Raw genomic sequence first — 17,745 nt, forward strand, 5'->3', positions numbered from 1 at the left:
AAGTGTCAGAACACAGAGTGAATTTAAGTTTGTTGCTTGCAAAGAAATAGATGAGGGATGATTATGGCATATTGTTATGTTTGCATGTTGTATAGCCTGTTTGTGTTAGAAAAGGTTTTTATACTAAAATCTTTAATCATGTTGGTGCAAAGAGCCATGGTTAGTATATGTGGAAACTAAGTAACTGTCAACCTACAAAATAAAATATACTGTATACTGAAATTTTAAATGATTAATTAAGGTTTTGCTTTGATAAATGTATTTGGGCGATTTAAAAATATATGTATTTTTTAGTCCTGTTCTGCATCTTTTAATGAAATTCGGGAATACGTTTGTATAGTGTATGTAATCTTAGTTTATTTTGTAAGTACTAAGATTTTTTTTTTTCATGCGTCTATCACACATATAAAAAATAGATATAGGATTTTCTTTTTTGTTCCACAAAATCCATGTTAAGTGACTTAATCATTTGTAGTGTTTTTTTGCATGTGTTCTGTGCAACCAAGGTGCACTTTTATATCGAGATTAATAAATTACTTTGGTGACACCATTAGCGTGCAACGATTTTTTTTTCTTTCTTCTTTTTAATAAGTATTTTGTCAATCAGTTGGATTTTGTGGTTTTGTATCAGAGCCCCCCTTCGTCAGTGAAGTGGTACAGTCCCGTTAGACGCAGCCTGCCTCCGGTCTGGAGCAGCCGCACTCAGAGCGGACGTCGACATCATTAACATGCGGATTAAAGCCGTTTCACCATAAACACGGAATATATGATGAACTTTTACCGGTTGGCAGTTTTACTGGGAGCATCGGGTGAGTTTATTTCCTTTTATTACAACATGTTTAACAGCCTTTCTGTTCTCGGCAGCAGCGCAACAGGTTGTGCCCGTAAACTTCAGCTTATCCCAAACCCGCTGGCCTCAGCGAGGAACCTGCTGAAAGGTTTAGGTTATGTTTTAACCTTCACCGAGCCAAACTAGACAGGCTCCCTTGAATAGCCGTGGTTTGGACAAATATTTTGAACTATCTTCACATATTTTTGGCTTCTGGGAAAACCTTCCTTGTGCAATTGGCTGCTGGTTGTCATTAATCATTGTGAAAATTCCTCAGGGTGTTAAATATTTGCTGCTGGAGGAATTTGTGATACAGCAACACTGTATCAGCAAGACTTTTTAAGCTTTTCAAATGTACCAAAATTATATGCATTTGGAATAGTAAGTGTTTTTTAACAATTAATAGTAAAGGTAATTAATACAATTAGTATAACTGCATTATAACGGATAGGTTTTGTAATTTTAATGTATCTGCATTACACAATATACAAAGTATAACTGGTTAGGAAGAGTACAAAGCAAATATAAATAATCCAAAAAGACAGCAGAAGTATGAACAATACTAGATAAAACAATTATAATCTGCACTAGTGTCAGTAACAACAAAGATAGTAGGGGCAAAAAACAAAGTACAGCAATGAAGTGCAAAATTACCTACATGGAATCTAAAATAAACCTTTAAAAATCAGTTTAGAAAATATCTCAAGCATTAACAATAAGTACTTTGTAAAAACACCTCCAGAGGAAAGTTACAAACAGTTTTTCTATGAAGAGGTTTTTTCTTCCCAAGTGTCACTATATAAAAAAGTTCAGCACCTCTATATACCTTGTGGAGAATCTGCATCTACTTGTGAAAAATTTAGGAGGAGCTTCCAAAGACTGGCAAGTTAAGTAGGAGTAAATACACAAATTTGTTGTGAAATAGACTTTGCAGTAGTCAGGATTACTCACAGCAGTCATTTTCATAAAAAAAACTAATAATAATAATAATAATATGCAGACATATTATAAGGCAGATTCCGTCCTGTGTAGATATGAGCTTCAAAGAATGTTTGAAATTAAGCTTGGAAGCAACAAAGCTTAATTTCTTGACTTCTGGGTGCTTTTTGAAATCTGCAGAGGAATCCTCCATCAACCATTGAGTCTATTTTCAGTCTTATCAGTGGCATTTGTTGGAATAATGAGTCGATGTGAAGGAATCCACTGCAGGGAGAAAAAAGGCAGGAAATGTGACGGTTTTGGGAGGAAAAGCCTGACCGTGTTCAGGAAACGAGCAGCGTCCAGCAGCAGAGCTGCGACCTGGAATACCTCATACTGTTTTAACGGCTCCTCTTACACTGAAATAACACCTTCAGTCAGTGCACAGGTGGCGAGGAACCTGCCTCTTAAACCACAGTCTCGATCACAGTAAACAATGGTTAACACACGTGCTTCATGATGCATACAGACGTTTTCCTCTTTGCTTGTCCAAAACTCACCTCACAACAAGCTGAATGCATTCATGGAGCTGATGGAGGAACGGTTTGGTTTAAATCTTCAGTGGCTAATTGGTCTGTTTGGAGCCAGCTGTATGAGGCCGGATGCTCTTATTGGCTCAGAGTCTGTGACCTCCTTCCCCCCTCTCAGCTCCTCAACTGGGACAGCAGAGTGGGGAACAATGGTCAGCTCCATAAAGAAGGAAACAAAGGGAAGACCGCAGCTCCTCCACTGGAGGAATTCAGGATCTCAGTCCTCATTGTGCACAATACTTTTTGCAGAACGTAAAGTTGTGAGGTTAAAGTTTTATGGTGGAGGATTTGGAATATGTGACGAAAACGTGAAAAAACTGGATTTCCATAAAACAAGTATTCATGAGGCAGAAAAATAATCAGGTCGTGTTGGAGATTTTTTTAAAAATAACAACAGTAAGACAAAAACAATTTAAAAGAATAATTGTTCAATTCATTTTTCATAGACTTAGTTTTAAAATAAAAAAAAATATATCATTTTAAAATATTTTAATAAAATCAAAATTAAAATATCCTAATGTTTTGATTTTTATTGTTTTTTAATAAAATTTAAAAAATCTAGCTTGCTTTTTATCATTGTTTGAAAGACCAAAAGAAAAACATAAATGTATTGTTCTCTTTAAAAATATAAGAAATAATAGAACATTAAAAAAAAACTAACTGTGCATTTGTATGTAATTAATTCCTAAAAAAAAATAAAAAAAGGAAAGAGTTAAATCCCATGATGTATATTTTTAAATAGTTTTTAAATTACAGGAAAGTTCTGACTTTTTGAAGTATAATTTTACTTATAAAACATCAATAAATATCATTACTTATGAAAAACATATTCAAGTCTCTCAGCAAAGGTTCACTGAGCCTAATGGTCTTTCTCTTAGTGTTGTAAGCCAGAAAAATAATAAATAATAAAAATCAGCAAATTAGATTTCAGAGTCTGGTTTAAGTAATTTATTTTAAACAAGTTAATTAATTATTGTAAAATGTTTTTTAAAAAAAGTCACATTTTTCTGAACGCTTTGTGCTTTAGGCCACTGACTGATAAGAACCATTGAAATACAACTACTGTATTATTAATGAAACTGGTTATTACAGAGAAGAAAAACCAGAACTAATTGTTCTAATCAGGGCCTGGCAATTTTTAATTAAAAGAGAGTAAATAAACATGGTAAACACTGGGTGAGTGCTCCTCCTGCTGCTCTGAAGGAAAGGCAAACTGGTGGACTTGCTTTTGTTTTCATTTCCTGTCTTGAGGGAAATGTTTAAAACCAGTTCCTGCCCCACCTAGAGCTAAAATGACTTTCAGGCATTACTCACGAGCATCTGACTGCTGCATCCCCTCCCTGTGTGATCACAGTCCCCCTGGCTCTCCTCAGTCCTCCCCCAGTCCCCCCACGTTACACTGGAATTTAACCTCCTGACCCCAAAGCCTGAACAGCAGAGGAGCCCCCCACACACCTAATCTCTGTTCCTGTCTTCTCCCGTTTTGATGCGATGCAAATTACAGTTTCTTATCCTGAATCTTCTGCACAGATAAAGAAGATCTACAGCTGTTTCTACAGAAATAAAACTGTAATTTACATGCATTTTCCAGCCTTAAAGAGGTTCCTTCAAAACCAGTAAGCTGCTTGAGCTATGCTCTTTTGTATGACACTACAGGAGCGTCAAAAAATAATTAATTTGCAGGTACAACAACAAAAAAAATGCTATAAACCATTACCTGTTAAAAGCTACCGTGACGTGAATTTTAATCCCAGAATTAAAGTCCAGATTATTTGGTCCAGGCTGTAGTAGGAACCGCTGCAAAGCAAAGTGTTTGTATGTCTACCTGGTCAGAAACTTTCCAAATTTCAGAGTGAAAAACACACTCTGGAAAATGTTCAGGTGTGAAGCTGAAAGCAAGCTCGTTCAAGTCTGAAAGTTGGGTTGGTCAGATCAATTATTAGAAACGAGAGTATAGTAAGTTGTTAATAGGCCATTAAAAATTCAGGCCTTTATACGATATCGTTAATAATGTTTTATGTGGTTGCAAAGTGACAGCATGTGAAAAAGATAATGGTTGTTTAACTTATTTAATGTTTTTGTAAAGAACTGTAAACAAATGTCAATATGTTACATCAGCATTAAAAAGCCAATGTAAACTAGAACACATTTATGAAGTGAAAACAAAATAGATGCTTTTCAAATTTTTAAGAAAACCTATGAGAAACTACAAAACACTTAACACTGGGGAAGAGACTTTGACTATTTTTTTTTATCTCAAATGCAAAATGTAAATAATTTTTGCACAATCTTGGATTAATCAATTATCTGACTGTTCTTTCAGCACATGGACTTTTAAAATCGATTTCTGAGTTACTTGACGGTAACGTCAATAATTGATTCATCACTATTAGAGTAATTAATCATTTCACTCCTAGTTAATATACCAAATATCCAGGAATAAGAGTTGAGTTTGTACAATTGTTCTTTCAGTGTCATGAAAAAATGTTAATCGGAGTCCATCTCTGTCTGTGCTTGTGTCAGTCTGCGTGTGTAATGGCATGCACGTCACAGTGCGGGACAAGAAGCAGTACGCCATGCTCTTCCAGTCCGTGGTCCTCCGGTGCCAGTATCATACGTCCTCCAGCAAACCTCCGGTGGTGCAGTGGTGGTACAAGTCCTACTGTCGAGACTCCACACAAGCCTCCTTCTCCCTTCCTGACTCTCTGGGCTACAAGGCCTCGGAGCTGGGAGCCACGGCCCAGGTGGAGTGCTCCGACAGCAGCCGGACGGTCCGGATCGTGGCCTCTAAGCAGGAGTCGTCTGTGACGCTGACCGAGCACTACAAAGACAGAGACGTTACCATCATAAACAGTAATGTTGTCAGCTTTTCCCTCCACGATGCAAAAACACAAAGTCTTACAAAATATTTGGTCTAGTTTCTACTGCAAATGTCTCAGTGGACTTGAAATAAGACAAAACTAACTTACAAGTAACTTTTCAGCAAGATATAGGAGCTTATTTTAAGTCGATAGTTTCTTAATATTGATGATGCTCTTATGAAAAATACAGGCTATAAGTGCAATAATCTGCCAGTGGAAAAAGACATTTTTCCCATGTTATAAGCAAAATAATTTACCAGGTTAACTAGTTCTTTTTCATCAATATTGAGGAATTATTCACTTAAAACGAGCTTTTATTTCTTGCTGAAAAGTCACTTCGTTTTGTCTTATTTTAAGTGTACTAATATATTGGCACTAGAAACTAGACCAAAAATACTTGGTATGATTTTGTCTTTTTGCAGTTCATGACAAACATTTGAATGGGACAGCTGCTGGATCTGTTTGAATCATAGCTGTTCTCTCCATATAATAAGAATTTGTGTCATAGTTTCACAATACAGGAGGAGGATCAGTCTCATGATCTCAACCTCCTTATCTAAAGTTTTACATAACTCACCCCTCATCATCACTCAACCCCTCTTTTCTTCAGAATGAATTTAACCACTCATCTTCACAGAAATCCTCTAAATTTGAGCTTTATGTCTCCATGCAGAGGCCGACCTTCGCATCGGGGAGCTGCAATGGGGCGACAGCGGCGTGTATTTCTGTAAAGTCATCGTCGCCGATGATCTGGTGGGAAACGATGAGGACCACATGGAGTTACTGGTTCTCGGTATGGCTGCGGATGAAGCAACATAAAGTTTATAGCCGTAAACGTTTTTGAAAAAGGTGCCTCCTTGGGCTGCATTCCCAAGTGCCTTTACGGCAGCTGCCATGGAAACAGCCTTTAGATGGTCCTGATCCGTCATGACACACTCTATTGTTCAGCCAGTCATGCATTTCAGAGGATCTGTGTGCACTTGACTGGACTGGAAAAAACGTAAAAGTCAGAGAGGCTGTGCAGCAGAGTCCTGAAGGATTGTGTGTGTTCTATTGGTTCACTGGGAGTACTGGTTCCTGGTTAATGATTGTACAGGTCTTGCAAATCTTCATCAAACAGCTTGTACTTCACCGATAAAGGTCAGAGAATGAGCATCTACTGTAAACTGGAGCTCTTTACAGAGATGGTTGTCCTCCCAAGACCAACTTTGACCTGAGGCCTATTCATTCATAACCTCTTGGCTGTGCTAATCTTATTAGACTGATCTGATCAAAGAAATAGACTAAGGAACAGAATAATCAAACCTCCAAAACCACTCAAAACAACCCAGGAAATAACAATTTAGCTTATTACAGTTTTAGGAACCATGAGCTGACCTGGTTTTACAACAAAAGTGGTACAAATGCTGCCATTCCTCGCTTCTCTAAACAGAAACATTTTCTATCTCAGAAATTCCCTCTTATTCACAGTTTTCTTCTCAACTAACTGATCCTTGGATATTTTTCCTTTTTTTTCTGAATTTCTGCTTTTCACACTTTGTTGTTTGCCCCCTGTTGTCTTCCAAAATCCCCTCATAAATTAGCCCATGACTCACTCCATAACCTTCCAATCGCTGCCTGCTCCTCGCAACCGCAACGCTCCTCGTCTTTCTCCAGTTACTCCGTGTTTCAGATGGTATGTGAGTACAGTTGCAAGGCCAAGGTAGCAAGATTGTTTTGCTTTTTTTTTTTTTTGCCTCGACACTCCCTACCAACAGCTGACCCAGCACATTTGAAATAAGCTCCAGGAGAGTTTGGTTTCTGCTTGCAGACAGACAGATCATTTGCTGGCCTTCACTCTAATCACAGTTGTTTAAAATCTCATAATAAGCACATGGGGCAAAAACAAGTGGCTCAACCTCAGAATGTAGCAGTTTTCTACCTGATGAAATTATTCCTGACATTTTTATCTTAAAAAAAGAGTCCAAAAGAACATTGTCTTTTAAATACAACACAACTCTTTAAGGCATTTTTCATGATCTCCTATGGAAAAGTGTTGATCTCCAATTTGACTTTTCACCTTCTTTAGCAATTGTTGCTAAAGGTTGCTATAATTGACTAAAATATGTTTGGATTATGTTTGGCAGAAACAAACAGAAAATATATAACGTTATATTGCTGAAGCTGGTGCCTTTAAACAGCAGTGTTAAGCAAAATGTAGAAGCTAAAACTATGTTTTGTTATTATTATTATGCCTCTATGTAACCAGGAAGTTCCACTGAGATCAGAAATCGCTTTAAGAAGTGAGACAACATAAAAATTAGAACCACGTAGATCAAATATTGCACAATAAATACGACAAATTACACAGCAATTTAAACACAGCGATCTCAGAGGAAAAACGATGACGTTCCTTCTTCGCTGCATTTTTTATAAACCTTAAAATGCTTAATGGATGTAAGTGTTTTGAGTTTAATCCAACTCCGTAATGCACGGTAGGAAAATGCTGTTTTGCCCAAAATCTGTCAAAGTCAGACATTCGAAAGCAACCATTTGGAGGGACTAAGTGGTGTTTATGGAGCTGACAGAAAATAGGCTACTGAGGCATTCTGGGAGTTCACCCAGCCGGGCTTTGTTCATTAAGAGATACGCATGACAGATTTTGCATTTGAGATGGAATTTGAAGACGGCTCTTTAGAGAGGAGGAGGCTGCATGCATGTACAGTATGTCACAGTAATCAGTTACAGACAAATACATGGATTTAGCCGTTTTCTGAAATATAAAACTGAAATATTTCTGTCTTCTTATCTAGGTTAAAGAGCTGCACATTTAAGCCTGTCATCAGTTCATATTCCCAGTTACGTAGAGGAGGACACACTTTTAATCATTACATCATCAGACGTAAACAGTCCTTGATTGTTAAAGTGTTGCAGGAATGTTTTTGACAAAACCATAAACTTTATTTTTTGAGGTATTTAAAACCGATTTCAGACCTTTCAAAAGTTGTAATGCCAGTGATACCAGATCTGTAGATCATCTGGAAAAATGCAATTTAGTTTGAATGTTTTTATCAACTCATCAGTTCCACTGGTTAAGATGCTTGGGTTCGTTGCTGGTGGTCTTCCTATCTGTTTCTTACTGATAGTAATGACTTTACTATGAATAAGTACCCAACATGACCCCATTTCAAGGAAACACACCTACTCTTTTAATGCTTCTCCTGTATGTTTGCTAAGCCTGATTTTGTACAATCTTAGTTTCTTTGATTAATTAATTATTGCATGAACATCAATCATAATCTCTGCTGCCAGATTTGCTAATTTGCCTGACCTTATTTGGCGCTGCTTCCTGCTGCTTCTGTCTGGCCTTCACCTGTGCTCTCCCTCTCTCTGCAGGCAGGACAGGTGAGCAGGACGATCTTCTGCCTGAGTTTGATATGGAGATCATGCCAGGTACAGCCAATCAGCTGCCGCTTCTCTGCATTTTCGAGCTTTTCTGTCGCCTCCTAACTGATTGAGCTCACACTCATCATAACCAGCGCTTTCCTTGACTCTGAATAAGTTATGGGCTTCCATCTAACAACTTCTTGCTGTTTAAAAGGCAGACCTGGTGCTTTATCTTTAGTCATAGTTTAAATTCTTTGGAGAGCTCTGGTGGGCTGTGCAGATTTTGCTTAATGCCTCCCCTGGGGAGGTGTGTTGTCTGTAATTTGGAGATGTGATCAAGGATTAATGTTACTGTAAGTTCCCTCGAGATTCCCGTCACCAAGCTCTGCTTCCTGTCACTCAGAATCACTATAAAAGCTACAATTGGAAGAAAAACTGGTTTATTAGGGGTAAGAAGTTAGCTCGTTAGGGTAAAAGATAAAACAGGACCTCTGAATTTACACTCAAAATAATTCTAAGATAACATTTGTGTACAGATAAAGGATATATTTTTTTACATTTGGTAAATCTTCATGGATGTAAATTTTTTTCCAAACCATTTAGCTTCATGCTTGTCACGTCTGCAAACATCATTGTATTTTATTGGGAGTTTAAGTACCGGAGCAACACAAAATAGGTCATAGTTGTAAAAATACATGGTTTTTAACATCTTACAAATAAAAATCTGAAAACTGTGACATGCATTTGTATTCAGCTCTCCTAAACGAATACTTTAAAGAACCACTACACCTTTACACATTTAAAGATTCAAATTTTACCCATTTAGCTTTGTAAAATAGCTCAAACTCAGTCAGATTGGATGGAGAACAGCTCTGAACATAAATCTTCAAGTCTTGCTACAGATCCTCAATAGGATTTTAGGACTTTGACTGGGCCATTCTATCACATGGATTTGCGTCAATCTAAACATTGGTGTTGTAGCTCTGGCTTTTATGATAACTCTGTTGGAAGATGAACCTCCACCCACTTTCACCTACGTAGCTCCATCCATCTTTTCCTCAACTCTGACCAGTTACCTGTTCCTAAGAAGAAAACTGCATTATGCCGCTAACGTCATGTTTCAGACCGATGATGCTGTTTGCCACACTTTTTATCTGGCCAGAGCATCTCAGATTAAAAGCATCTTTTTAAAATAACAACCTTTAAGCAGGTACTAAGCATATTTTTCAATTAAGCCCACGTTTCTGTAATGACAGTGTGTTTTTTTTACTGGTCTGATGTAATATTTTAATCCCAAAATGTCATCTTTTATTAGCTTTAAGCAGAAAATCATCATGATTAACACAAAGTGTTTGAGGTACTGAAATAAATTAACTTTTCAGTAATATTCTAATTTATTAAATGGATCTTTAAGCACCTTTGTTTTGGGTCTGCCTTGTATATACTAATGTTGTGTTGTTCTGATCACAGTCGCAGTGCACTCTGAACAAGTTATAACATTATTGTTTTTGGCCGCTTGTCAATAAATCAGATGAGCACTAAAGGTGTATTTATTGTTTGCTGTATTTTCTTCCTGTGTGTGTGTGTGTGTGTTTGTGTAAAACAGAGTGGGCGTTTGTGGGCTCCGTGGCCCTGGGCAGTGTCCTGTTCCTCCTGTTGTTGGGGATCTGCTGGTGCCAGTGCTGTCCTCACTCCTGCTGCTGCTACGTCAGCTGCTGCTGCTGCCCTGATACCTGCTGCTGCCCACGACACCGTCAGTAACACAGACAGTCATCCGCTGTATTTCCACTTTTCTTACCATCTGCCTGGGTGGTGTTGATGTGTTGTTGATTTGTTCAGTGTACGAGGCAGGGAAGATGGCAAAGTCCCGACAGGCGGCTCCGGTTCCCGCCCAGGTTCCCGTGTATCCTTACTACATCTCCAGTGTGCCGACTGTGGTCCCTATTGCTCCTTCATCCCAACTGGACCCAAAGATCTCATCGATCGCCTCGACTGAAAACAACCTGGCTGGAGGTGAGTCATCGCTCCTTAAATGGTTTACTTCCTCCCACCCTAGAAGGAAGTGAAAATAACTCGTTTATCACTTTATGAACTCATAAATGTCATACTCCCTCCTTTGATTTCTCAGAGCTTCTAAGGAAATATGATTCATGGAAAACCATTAATCACTGACCGTCTAACTCTGACTTTATCTGTCACCTTTGAGTCCGTTTCAAAACAGAAACATCTCTTTGTGTCATGCATGCTTGTGAATTAACACGTCGTGAATCATTTGTGTGTGCGTCTTTGCCTGTAAACATCCTCCTTGTCTGTGTGTGTATGGGTGCTTGTGTGTCTGCATCTACAGTGCGCAGTGGTTACCGTCTGACCAACAGCCAAGACCAGGACTCAATGAAAGTTTTGTACCACATAGAGAAGGAGCTGGCTCAGTTTCCAACCAGCAGGTTGGCTTCACTCAAATGTAAGCCGCCACTAAATAGGCCTTTTTCTCTGTGTCTCTACGGCCGTGTGTGTGTGTGTGTGTGTGTCATTCTGTCTTTCTTATGTGTGCGATTTGTGTGAGTTAAATAGTGGCAGAATCCATCTAATCTTCTTAACCATCTCAAAACATATGACTAATTCAGAGTGCTTTGGGTATGTATTTTAATGTCTTTTTCTCTTCACCAGAATCTTATGAAATGTCGAAAATTTTTAAAAGCCTGCAAATATTCAGACTTATCACTCTTTTTTAAAATTAAATCTGGTTTTATTGAAAGGGTTTATTTTTTTTAAAATGAGATTTTAAGAAAAAAATATCTGAAAAATATCTAAAGACATGAACAGCCTAAACACAAATGAGAAACATGTACAATCATTAAAATTATTGACATTTCCATCATCAGACAGGTATAAGATATTTAACCTGATTTAATTGCTATTATATGAAACAAAAATCAACCATTATTCTGCCTTCTGTTTAAATATATTTACCATTACACTTATTATGCCTTTTTTTCAAGTAACACAGGGAGTACACCAAGTTGATATCAGCTGGTTAATTTGTCTGCTGAGGTAGTCAGTCTGCAGTAAGAATGGACTTTCTTGTATTTCATGCAATTTGCATTGTATATCAGGTGCACAATGGAAACAAAGAGCGCAAACCATCTCCTCTGTTTTAATTTATTTATTAGAAACGGTTAAGACATTTTGTTACATAAAGAAGAACCAAACATGAAGCACTTTGCAAATTGCAGGGGAGTTTTCTAAATTAAATTTACAGCCACAAAATGGGTGTAAATAGTCCTGACTCAAATTGTCCCAAGTTTCTAAGCAGTTGTTTAGAGTTTTCTGTTGTAATAATAAAAAGAACGCACATTAGACCTCATCCTTAATGTGGGTCAGATGAAAGTTTGTTACAACCACAGACATTTATTTTCCGAGTGCAGCCAAATGTTTTCATATTTCATCCAAGCAGAACTCATTCCGCTCATTCCTCCTCTGTGAAATGTTGCAATACATGCTGAAGATTCCCATAAATCTTTCTGTTTTGAATGTCGCCACAATCATTTCTCTCCGCTCCAACAGCCAGCAGCATGTCAGAGCTGAGCTCCCTTCACGATGGAGGGAACACGGATTTCAGACGCAACTATCAGACGGTCCAGATGAAGGCGCTGCCGCCCATCCTGGACCGCGAGGAGGAGGTGAGAGCGGCTCCACCCGCGCAGAGTCGGAGGCCCAGACGAAATGACTGCAGTCTCTCAGACGATGAATTGGAGCGAAGGTAACGGTGTTTGTAACGCCTCAGACTCTAGAGTAGGTTACCTTCACACGGCACGTCTTGTTCAATTCTGGTTCTTTTCTTAAATCCAACCTTTTTTTTTTGCACGGTCGTTTGTACTACCGATTAAATTCACCCGCAATGAGACTTCTGTGTGAACGGTTTACATCCCCAAAGTGACCCACAGAAGAATAACATTGACTTCACACGGCAGCGCTGTTTATTCAGCTATAAGAGTCAACAGTATTGTCACAAGGTCACAACAACATGAAGGAAGCTAATAAAAGGAAAGCACAACTAATAGCAAGGTTTTTTTGTACAGCATTCTGTAGGGAAGTCTGGATGTGTAGTCAGAGCCAGGAGTGGTCTGATGCGCTTTAGTGACGCAGGTTAAGTTCATATAATCATAATTTCTAGCCATTATTGACTTCCTGATTCACCATCTCTGGCTTTTTCTGGTTCAGAGTTATGATGTACAGAATGTCTCACGTCAATGACATAAAAGCTAGAAAGATGCAACATGTCCGTTCAGACTGCAGATGGTTTAAAAACAATCCGATACGTATCCAAACTCATACCACAAATGTAAAGTGGCACAGATTGGACTTTTGGGTGAAAATATTAGAATTGGGCTTTTCCAGACTGTGGTGAGAAAGCCGGATATAGGTCGCATTTGGGGGGGGGGAAAGCAGATTTGAGTCACTTTTATCTGCCCTGTGAATGTGGTTATTGCTTTTTTATAGTACCTTAAAAAAATACTCATGACTCTTGAAACTTTCCCCCATTTTGCTGCAACAAACTTCAACCTATGGGACATTTTTGAAATAGGTGACAGACTAACAATGTCAAGCAAAATAAACTGTAATAAATGTTGCTGTAGGTGGAATCCCCGCTCCGAGCACCTGCAGAGGAAGACGTTGAGCAGGCGAGGTCGCACCGGCTCCCTGGATGAGCTGGAGGAGTTTGCACAATGCTACAGCTCCCACGCTCGTCGTCCTGAGCCTCCTGACCGGCTCCATGGGCGGGACTACAGCCCACCGAGGCGCTTCTACAGAGAGGAGGACGATACCTGGGCCCGCCGGAGCCCCTCACCTTTAATGCACAAGAGAAGGGACACATGGGACAGTGACCGTCCTTCTCGACCGCCCCTGAGCAAAAGCTATGATGACGGCTTCCTTACCAGCGTGCTGGAGAGGAAGGCGAGAGGCCGGGAAGGGGACAGGAGCGCTGGCAGAGCGGACGAGGACAGCGACACTCCGTCTAAAGGCAGCTCCAGGGGAAAAGGCAGCGACAGCTACTACAGCCGGTCGCCCAGCTACCGTCCAGAAGAGGACGACCCATTGCCTCCGTACTCTGAGCTGGAGGCCGAGCGATACCGCCGGGCTGACCTGACCCCAGACAGGTACCGCACAGCAGAACCGCCCCGATCAGACAGATACAGGACCGTCGAGGCAGGCTCGAGGCCTTTCTCCTACACCCGTCCCCACCAGGGAATGTCCCAGACACTACAAGGGAGCAGAGAGGAGCGGGACAGGAGCCGAAACCTGGTGAGTTACTTGTAGCAGGAACAAGAACTTCCTTCCTCCACAGCTCTGCAGGAAAAGAGCGTTTATGTCCTGTAAATTGCTACAAGTCAAGCCCACTGGCAGCCGATAGTTTTTTTGTTGTCAACGTTATCGCAAGTGGACTCCACTAGTAAAACCTGAAAAGGCTTTGGTAAATAAAAGAAGTGTAAAATGAACAAAATTAAACAAACTCAGCACAAAGAGATGCAATATGACCAGAATATGATACAAAATATGTTATTCAAAGAGCACAAAGAGACAAATAAAAGTAACCATAAAAGGGCAACAGAACCATAAAAATGACTACAGAATAAATGCAAGCCAATAAAAAGAGATAAAAATCAACAAAAAAATTGACCAAATGTCCTACATGTAACAAACTGAGAGAAATAATAATAAAATCAAATAAAAATTATAATAAACAAGTAATAATAAATCTATATGCATCACCAAAGTCTCCAATTTATGGCACAAAACCATCTAAATGAAATAAAAATATGAGGAACCATGAAAGATTCAAATTTAAATCAGAAAATATTCATCTTTGGGCACAGAATGACTCAGAAAATAGTTGCAGATGATATGACACAATTATAAAGTGATGCAAATTGATAAGCGATGCCTTAAATATTAGCTGATGATTGGAAGTAGACAATCCCATATCAAAATCTGCCAATGGCTTGAAGATATTACATCCATATTTATCTTTTTTATTCTTTAGAGTTCTAACCTCTGTCTGCCTGTCATGAAACACGCTGAACGTTAGTAAGTTCACAGTTACTAATGCTAACGGTACTAAGCTAACTTGATTGCAAATATGCATTTTAATGTTGACAAATTGAAAAGTCTGTGTTGCCATTTTAAAGTTTAAAGTAAGACAGATCCGAAATCTGCTTCCAGTCTCTGATCCGTGTATCTCTTCAACTATGAAAAGATGCAAAATTACCTTAAAGCAATATAAAGTGAGTAAATATGAGTAAAAAGACAAGCTTGAGTGCAGAAAGTCCACAAAAATGATCAGTCCTTGTCATAAAACAACTATTAAATGATGCCTAATTGCACAGTAACTTCAGGCGTGTCTGTCTTCAGAGTGGGGGGATTGTTGCATTTTTGTTCCCAGAAGTTTGTTTTATCATTCATAATGTGTCCTGGTGACCTCCGGTTTCAGTCCAATTAGGCCCTTTGTTTCCAGCCCTCCCTGAAATTCCCTTCTGGTTCTTTTTTTTTAGAATTTTTTTGTGCAATTTCAGCTCATTATTTTAAATTTTCAGCCCACAGCTTTAGTTATCTGCTTCAGCAGCAATTGGAAGAGAGTACACAAAATGACTGGTTAAGACCCACAGTTTTCATTTCGTAGACTATGGGCACCCCAAAAGAGAGTATGTAAATTTGATATACACAATTAAATTATTGAGGTGCTTACAAACACACCTAAATAATTTCTACAGGTCTGCAGGAGGTGTAAAATATGCATTATTCTTTATGTATGTCGAGAATATCAAGTGTTTATAGATTGCTCTGCAGCCCTCCACTGGAAACAAAATGAACTGCAGCACAAAAAGTCAGCAGTTCTCCGCTGAAGTTTTTCTCGTCTGTTTTTGTTGTATTTGGCAAAAAGAAACATTCATTGTTAGTGTTTGTGTATATATTTTTTGTCTCTTGTGACTTTTAAATATAAGGCATAGAGGAACACTGAATTATTACTTTTTAACATGTTGTCCTTTTGAGGGATTATTATTTTTCTTTTTACAGGAATGTCCTTTAAATCACAACTAATTCTTGATATATTCTCTCAGTGTAAAATTTGTCTTTCCTTCCTTTCCAATGTTTTTAATCTAAAACAAATCTTACTAAAACCCTTCCTCTGCATGGTTTCCAGCCGTCACACTGGTTAAGCACCGTCACTCAGCATGACGTCTCTCTAACCTGCAGCCTCTCGGTGTATTTCCCTAACAGAGCGCTGCACTGAGCAGGGATTCTCTGGTAGTGTGACAAACCTCCACCTGCACAGAGCTGCCGGTCCGTTCGTTTTATCCGTCCTGCATGCAGCTACGCAGGGAGAAGCTAACTGTCTCCACCAGCAGCTGCATGAAGTCTGGCTCATCTTGAAATAACCTCAGTGGGAAACAACATTAGAGGAAGGAAAACCTGAGACAGACCGAGGCATTCAGCCTCTGCTGTTAGAGCTTGAAGGTTTCTGGATTATACTTGTGCATAAATGATACTGTATCATATGTATTTGTACATGCATATTTTATGTAAGGTATGACCCTTTTTTTGTCCATTTTGTCTGGTGGCTAAATTTACACAAGTGCCAAGATGTTTTATTTTATCTGTCCAATTTTTGCAGGTAAAAACCTCTGCATCCTTCACTGTTCTTATTTATGTGTCAGTACTCTGTAACTCAGGTTAACTCTGCATTTTATCCTTGTATCTTTCCTTTTTGTGACTGTTTTGGAAGTACTGCACCTTGAACTTGTTTTGCAGATGATCATTGCAGATGATCATCCTGGATGCTTTGTAATAAAAAATATCTTCTGAAATCCTGTCACTTCATCATAAGTGCAGAACATAGCTGACTCTTTTTTGGTTTGGCTTTGCAGATGCAAAAGTTTTGCATTTGTGATTAACCGTTCTGTAGCTAAACTCTTAGATTATTTTTAAATTGTTCAAATAAAAATATAATGTTCCTAAAATTATTTCACTGGATTGCCAGACAGATGCGTCCAGTGATTGTTCAGTTCTCTTCCTGCCTTGCTTGTCATTTCTCCAAATATTTCTGGAGAAATGACAATAGGCTCATTATTTATTCCTTAGTCTGTCTGGGAGAGTTTAGGCAAGAGGTTGAAGCCGTTTGATCTAGACTTAGTATATCAACAGGCATCAGCTGAAGATACATGATATCTATATCATGTATCTTGTTCGCCTATTTTAGGACTTGCTCCATTGATACATTTTTAAGCAAAAATTATGCTACAGTACAGACCAAACGTTTGTGTCCAAACTTTTGGTCTGTACTGTACGTGTTTGACAGAAAATAAATAAGAGACCTGTTGATTCTGATGCCCAGATTAATGAACCATCATGCTGAACTTTTCCACACAGTGGATAGAAGCCAGCACAGACTGAACGGTGCTGCATCTTCTCTCTTCACAAAGACAAAAGAAGGGATTAAGGAACTGCAGAGAGCAGAGCTTTTCATCTCTGCATTATTCCTTAGAGTATTGAGAAACAATTGTGTGAGAAGTGAAGAGTACTTCAGCACAGGCGGGTCTGTGTTGTGTCTGCGCTGTAAAGCTGGAAGAGGGTCCATGTCCCCTGCAAGACGTGAGAATCCTGACAGCTGCGGCGCTTTGCATCCTGAGAGGAAGCTCCACAGCCAGGAGCTGTGAGGAAAACAAATCCCTCTCCTTCATGAAGAGGACGTCAGCATTCACGTGAGGAATGCATTCTTGTTTAATGGAAACTCACAGCAGCACTGCAGACTGTTGTTGATGGACTACTTCAATCTTACTGATTAAAACCACAACGAAAGAGGCGGATACGATAACTTCTAAAAGAGGTTTAAATTTAAAGACTCATTAACAAACAAACATCATGTTAAAATTATGACACAATCCGTTAGATTTAGGCGGGGTGGGGGATGGGGCAATAACTTTTTCACACAGGTGGTGGCATGGCGATTTGGGGAGTTTTTTTCCTTAATAAATGAAATATTTCATTTACATTTCAGAGCGATATTAGAATTTCTTTGACGATATATTTAAGTGGGGAAAAAAAGCACAAACAGAGGAAAACTATAAGAGGGCAAATTCTTCGGTAAATTCAGGTCAATTTAATATCCCCCATCGTGTCTCCC

General features: G+C 38.9%; 1 protein-coding gene across 3 annotated transcripts; it reads left to right on the forward strand.

Annotated features, from left to right (window-relative positions):
• Positions 1–693: 693 nt before the first annotated feature.
• On the forward strand, positions 694–16,429 carry ildr2 (immunoglobulin like domain containing receptor 2). Of its 3 annotated transcripts, XM_014468436.2 has the most exons (10): positions 694–809; positions 4,861–5,190; positions 5,872–5,991; positions 8,574–8,630; positions 10,171–10,317; positions 10,404–10,577; positions 10,912–11,025; positions 12,129–12,324; positions 13,202–13,868; positions 15,843–16,429. In XM_014468436.2, the coding sequence occupies exons 1-10, from the start codon at positions 767–769 to the stop codon at positions 15,876–15,878; spliced, it is 1,884 nt and encodes a 627-aa protein (XP_014323922.1). In that variant the 5' UTR covers positions 694–766; the 3' UTR covers positions 15,879–16,429. The 3 variants fall into 3 exon arrangements, with proteins under 3 accessions (XP_014323922.1, XP_023193350.1, XP_023193349.1); XM_023337582.1 differs by lacking the exon at positions 10,912–11,025; XM_023337581.1 differs by lacking the exon at positions 8,574–8,630.
• The last annotated feature ends 1,316 nt before the right edge of the window (positions 16,430–17,745 follow it).

Source organism: Xiphophorus maculatus, chromosome 7, assembly GCF_002775205.1.
Source record: "Xiphophorus maculatus strain JP 163 A chromosome 7, X_maculatus-5.0-male, whole genome shotgun sequence".
Taxonomy (NCBI): domain Eukaryota; kingdom Metazoa; phylum Chordata; class Actinopteri; order Cyprinodontiformes; family Poeciliidae; genus Xiphophorus; species Xiphophorus maculatus.

Bases quoted from the DNA above. Each gene is read 5' to 3' on its own strand.
- ildr2 (XM_014468436.2), top strand. From the start codon at position 767: ATGATGAACTTTTACCGGTTGGCAGTTTTACTGGGAGCATCGG. The intron at 5,191-5,871 runs GTAATGTTGTCA...GTCTCCATGCAG, and splicing joins AGACGTTACCATCATAAACA to AGGCCGACCTTCGCATCGGG. The intron at 11,026-12,128 runs GTAAGCCGCCAC...CCGCTCCAACAG, and splicing joins CAGGTTGGCTTCACTCAAAT to CCAGCAGCATGTCAGAGCTG.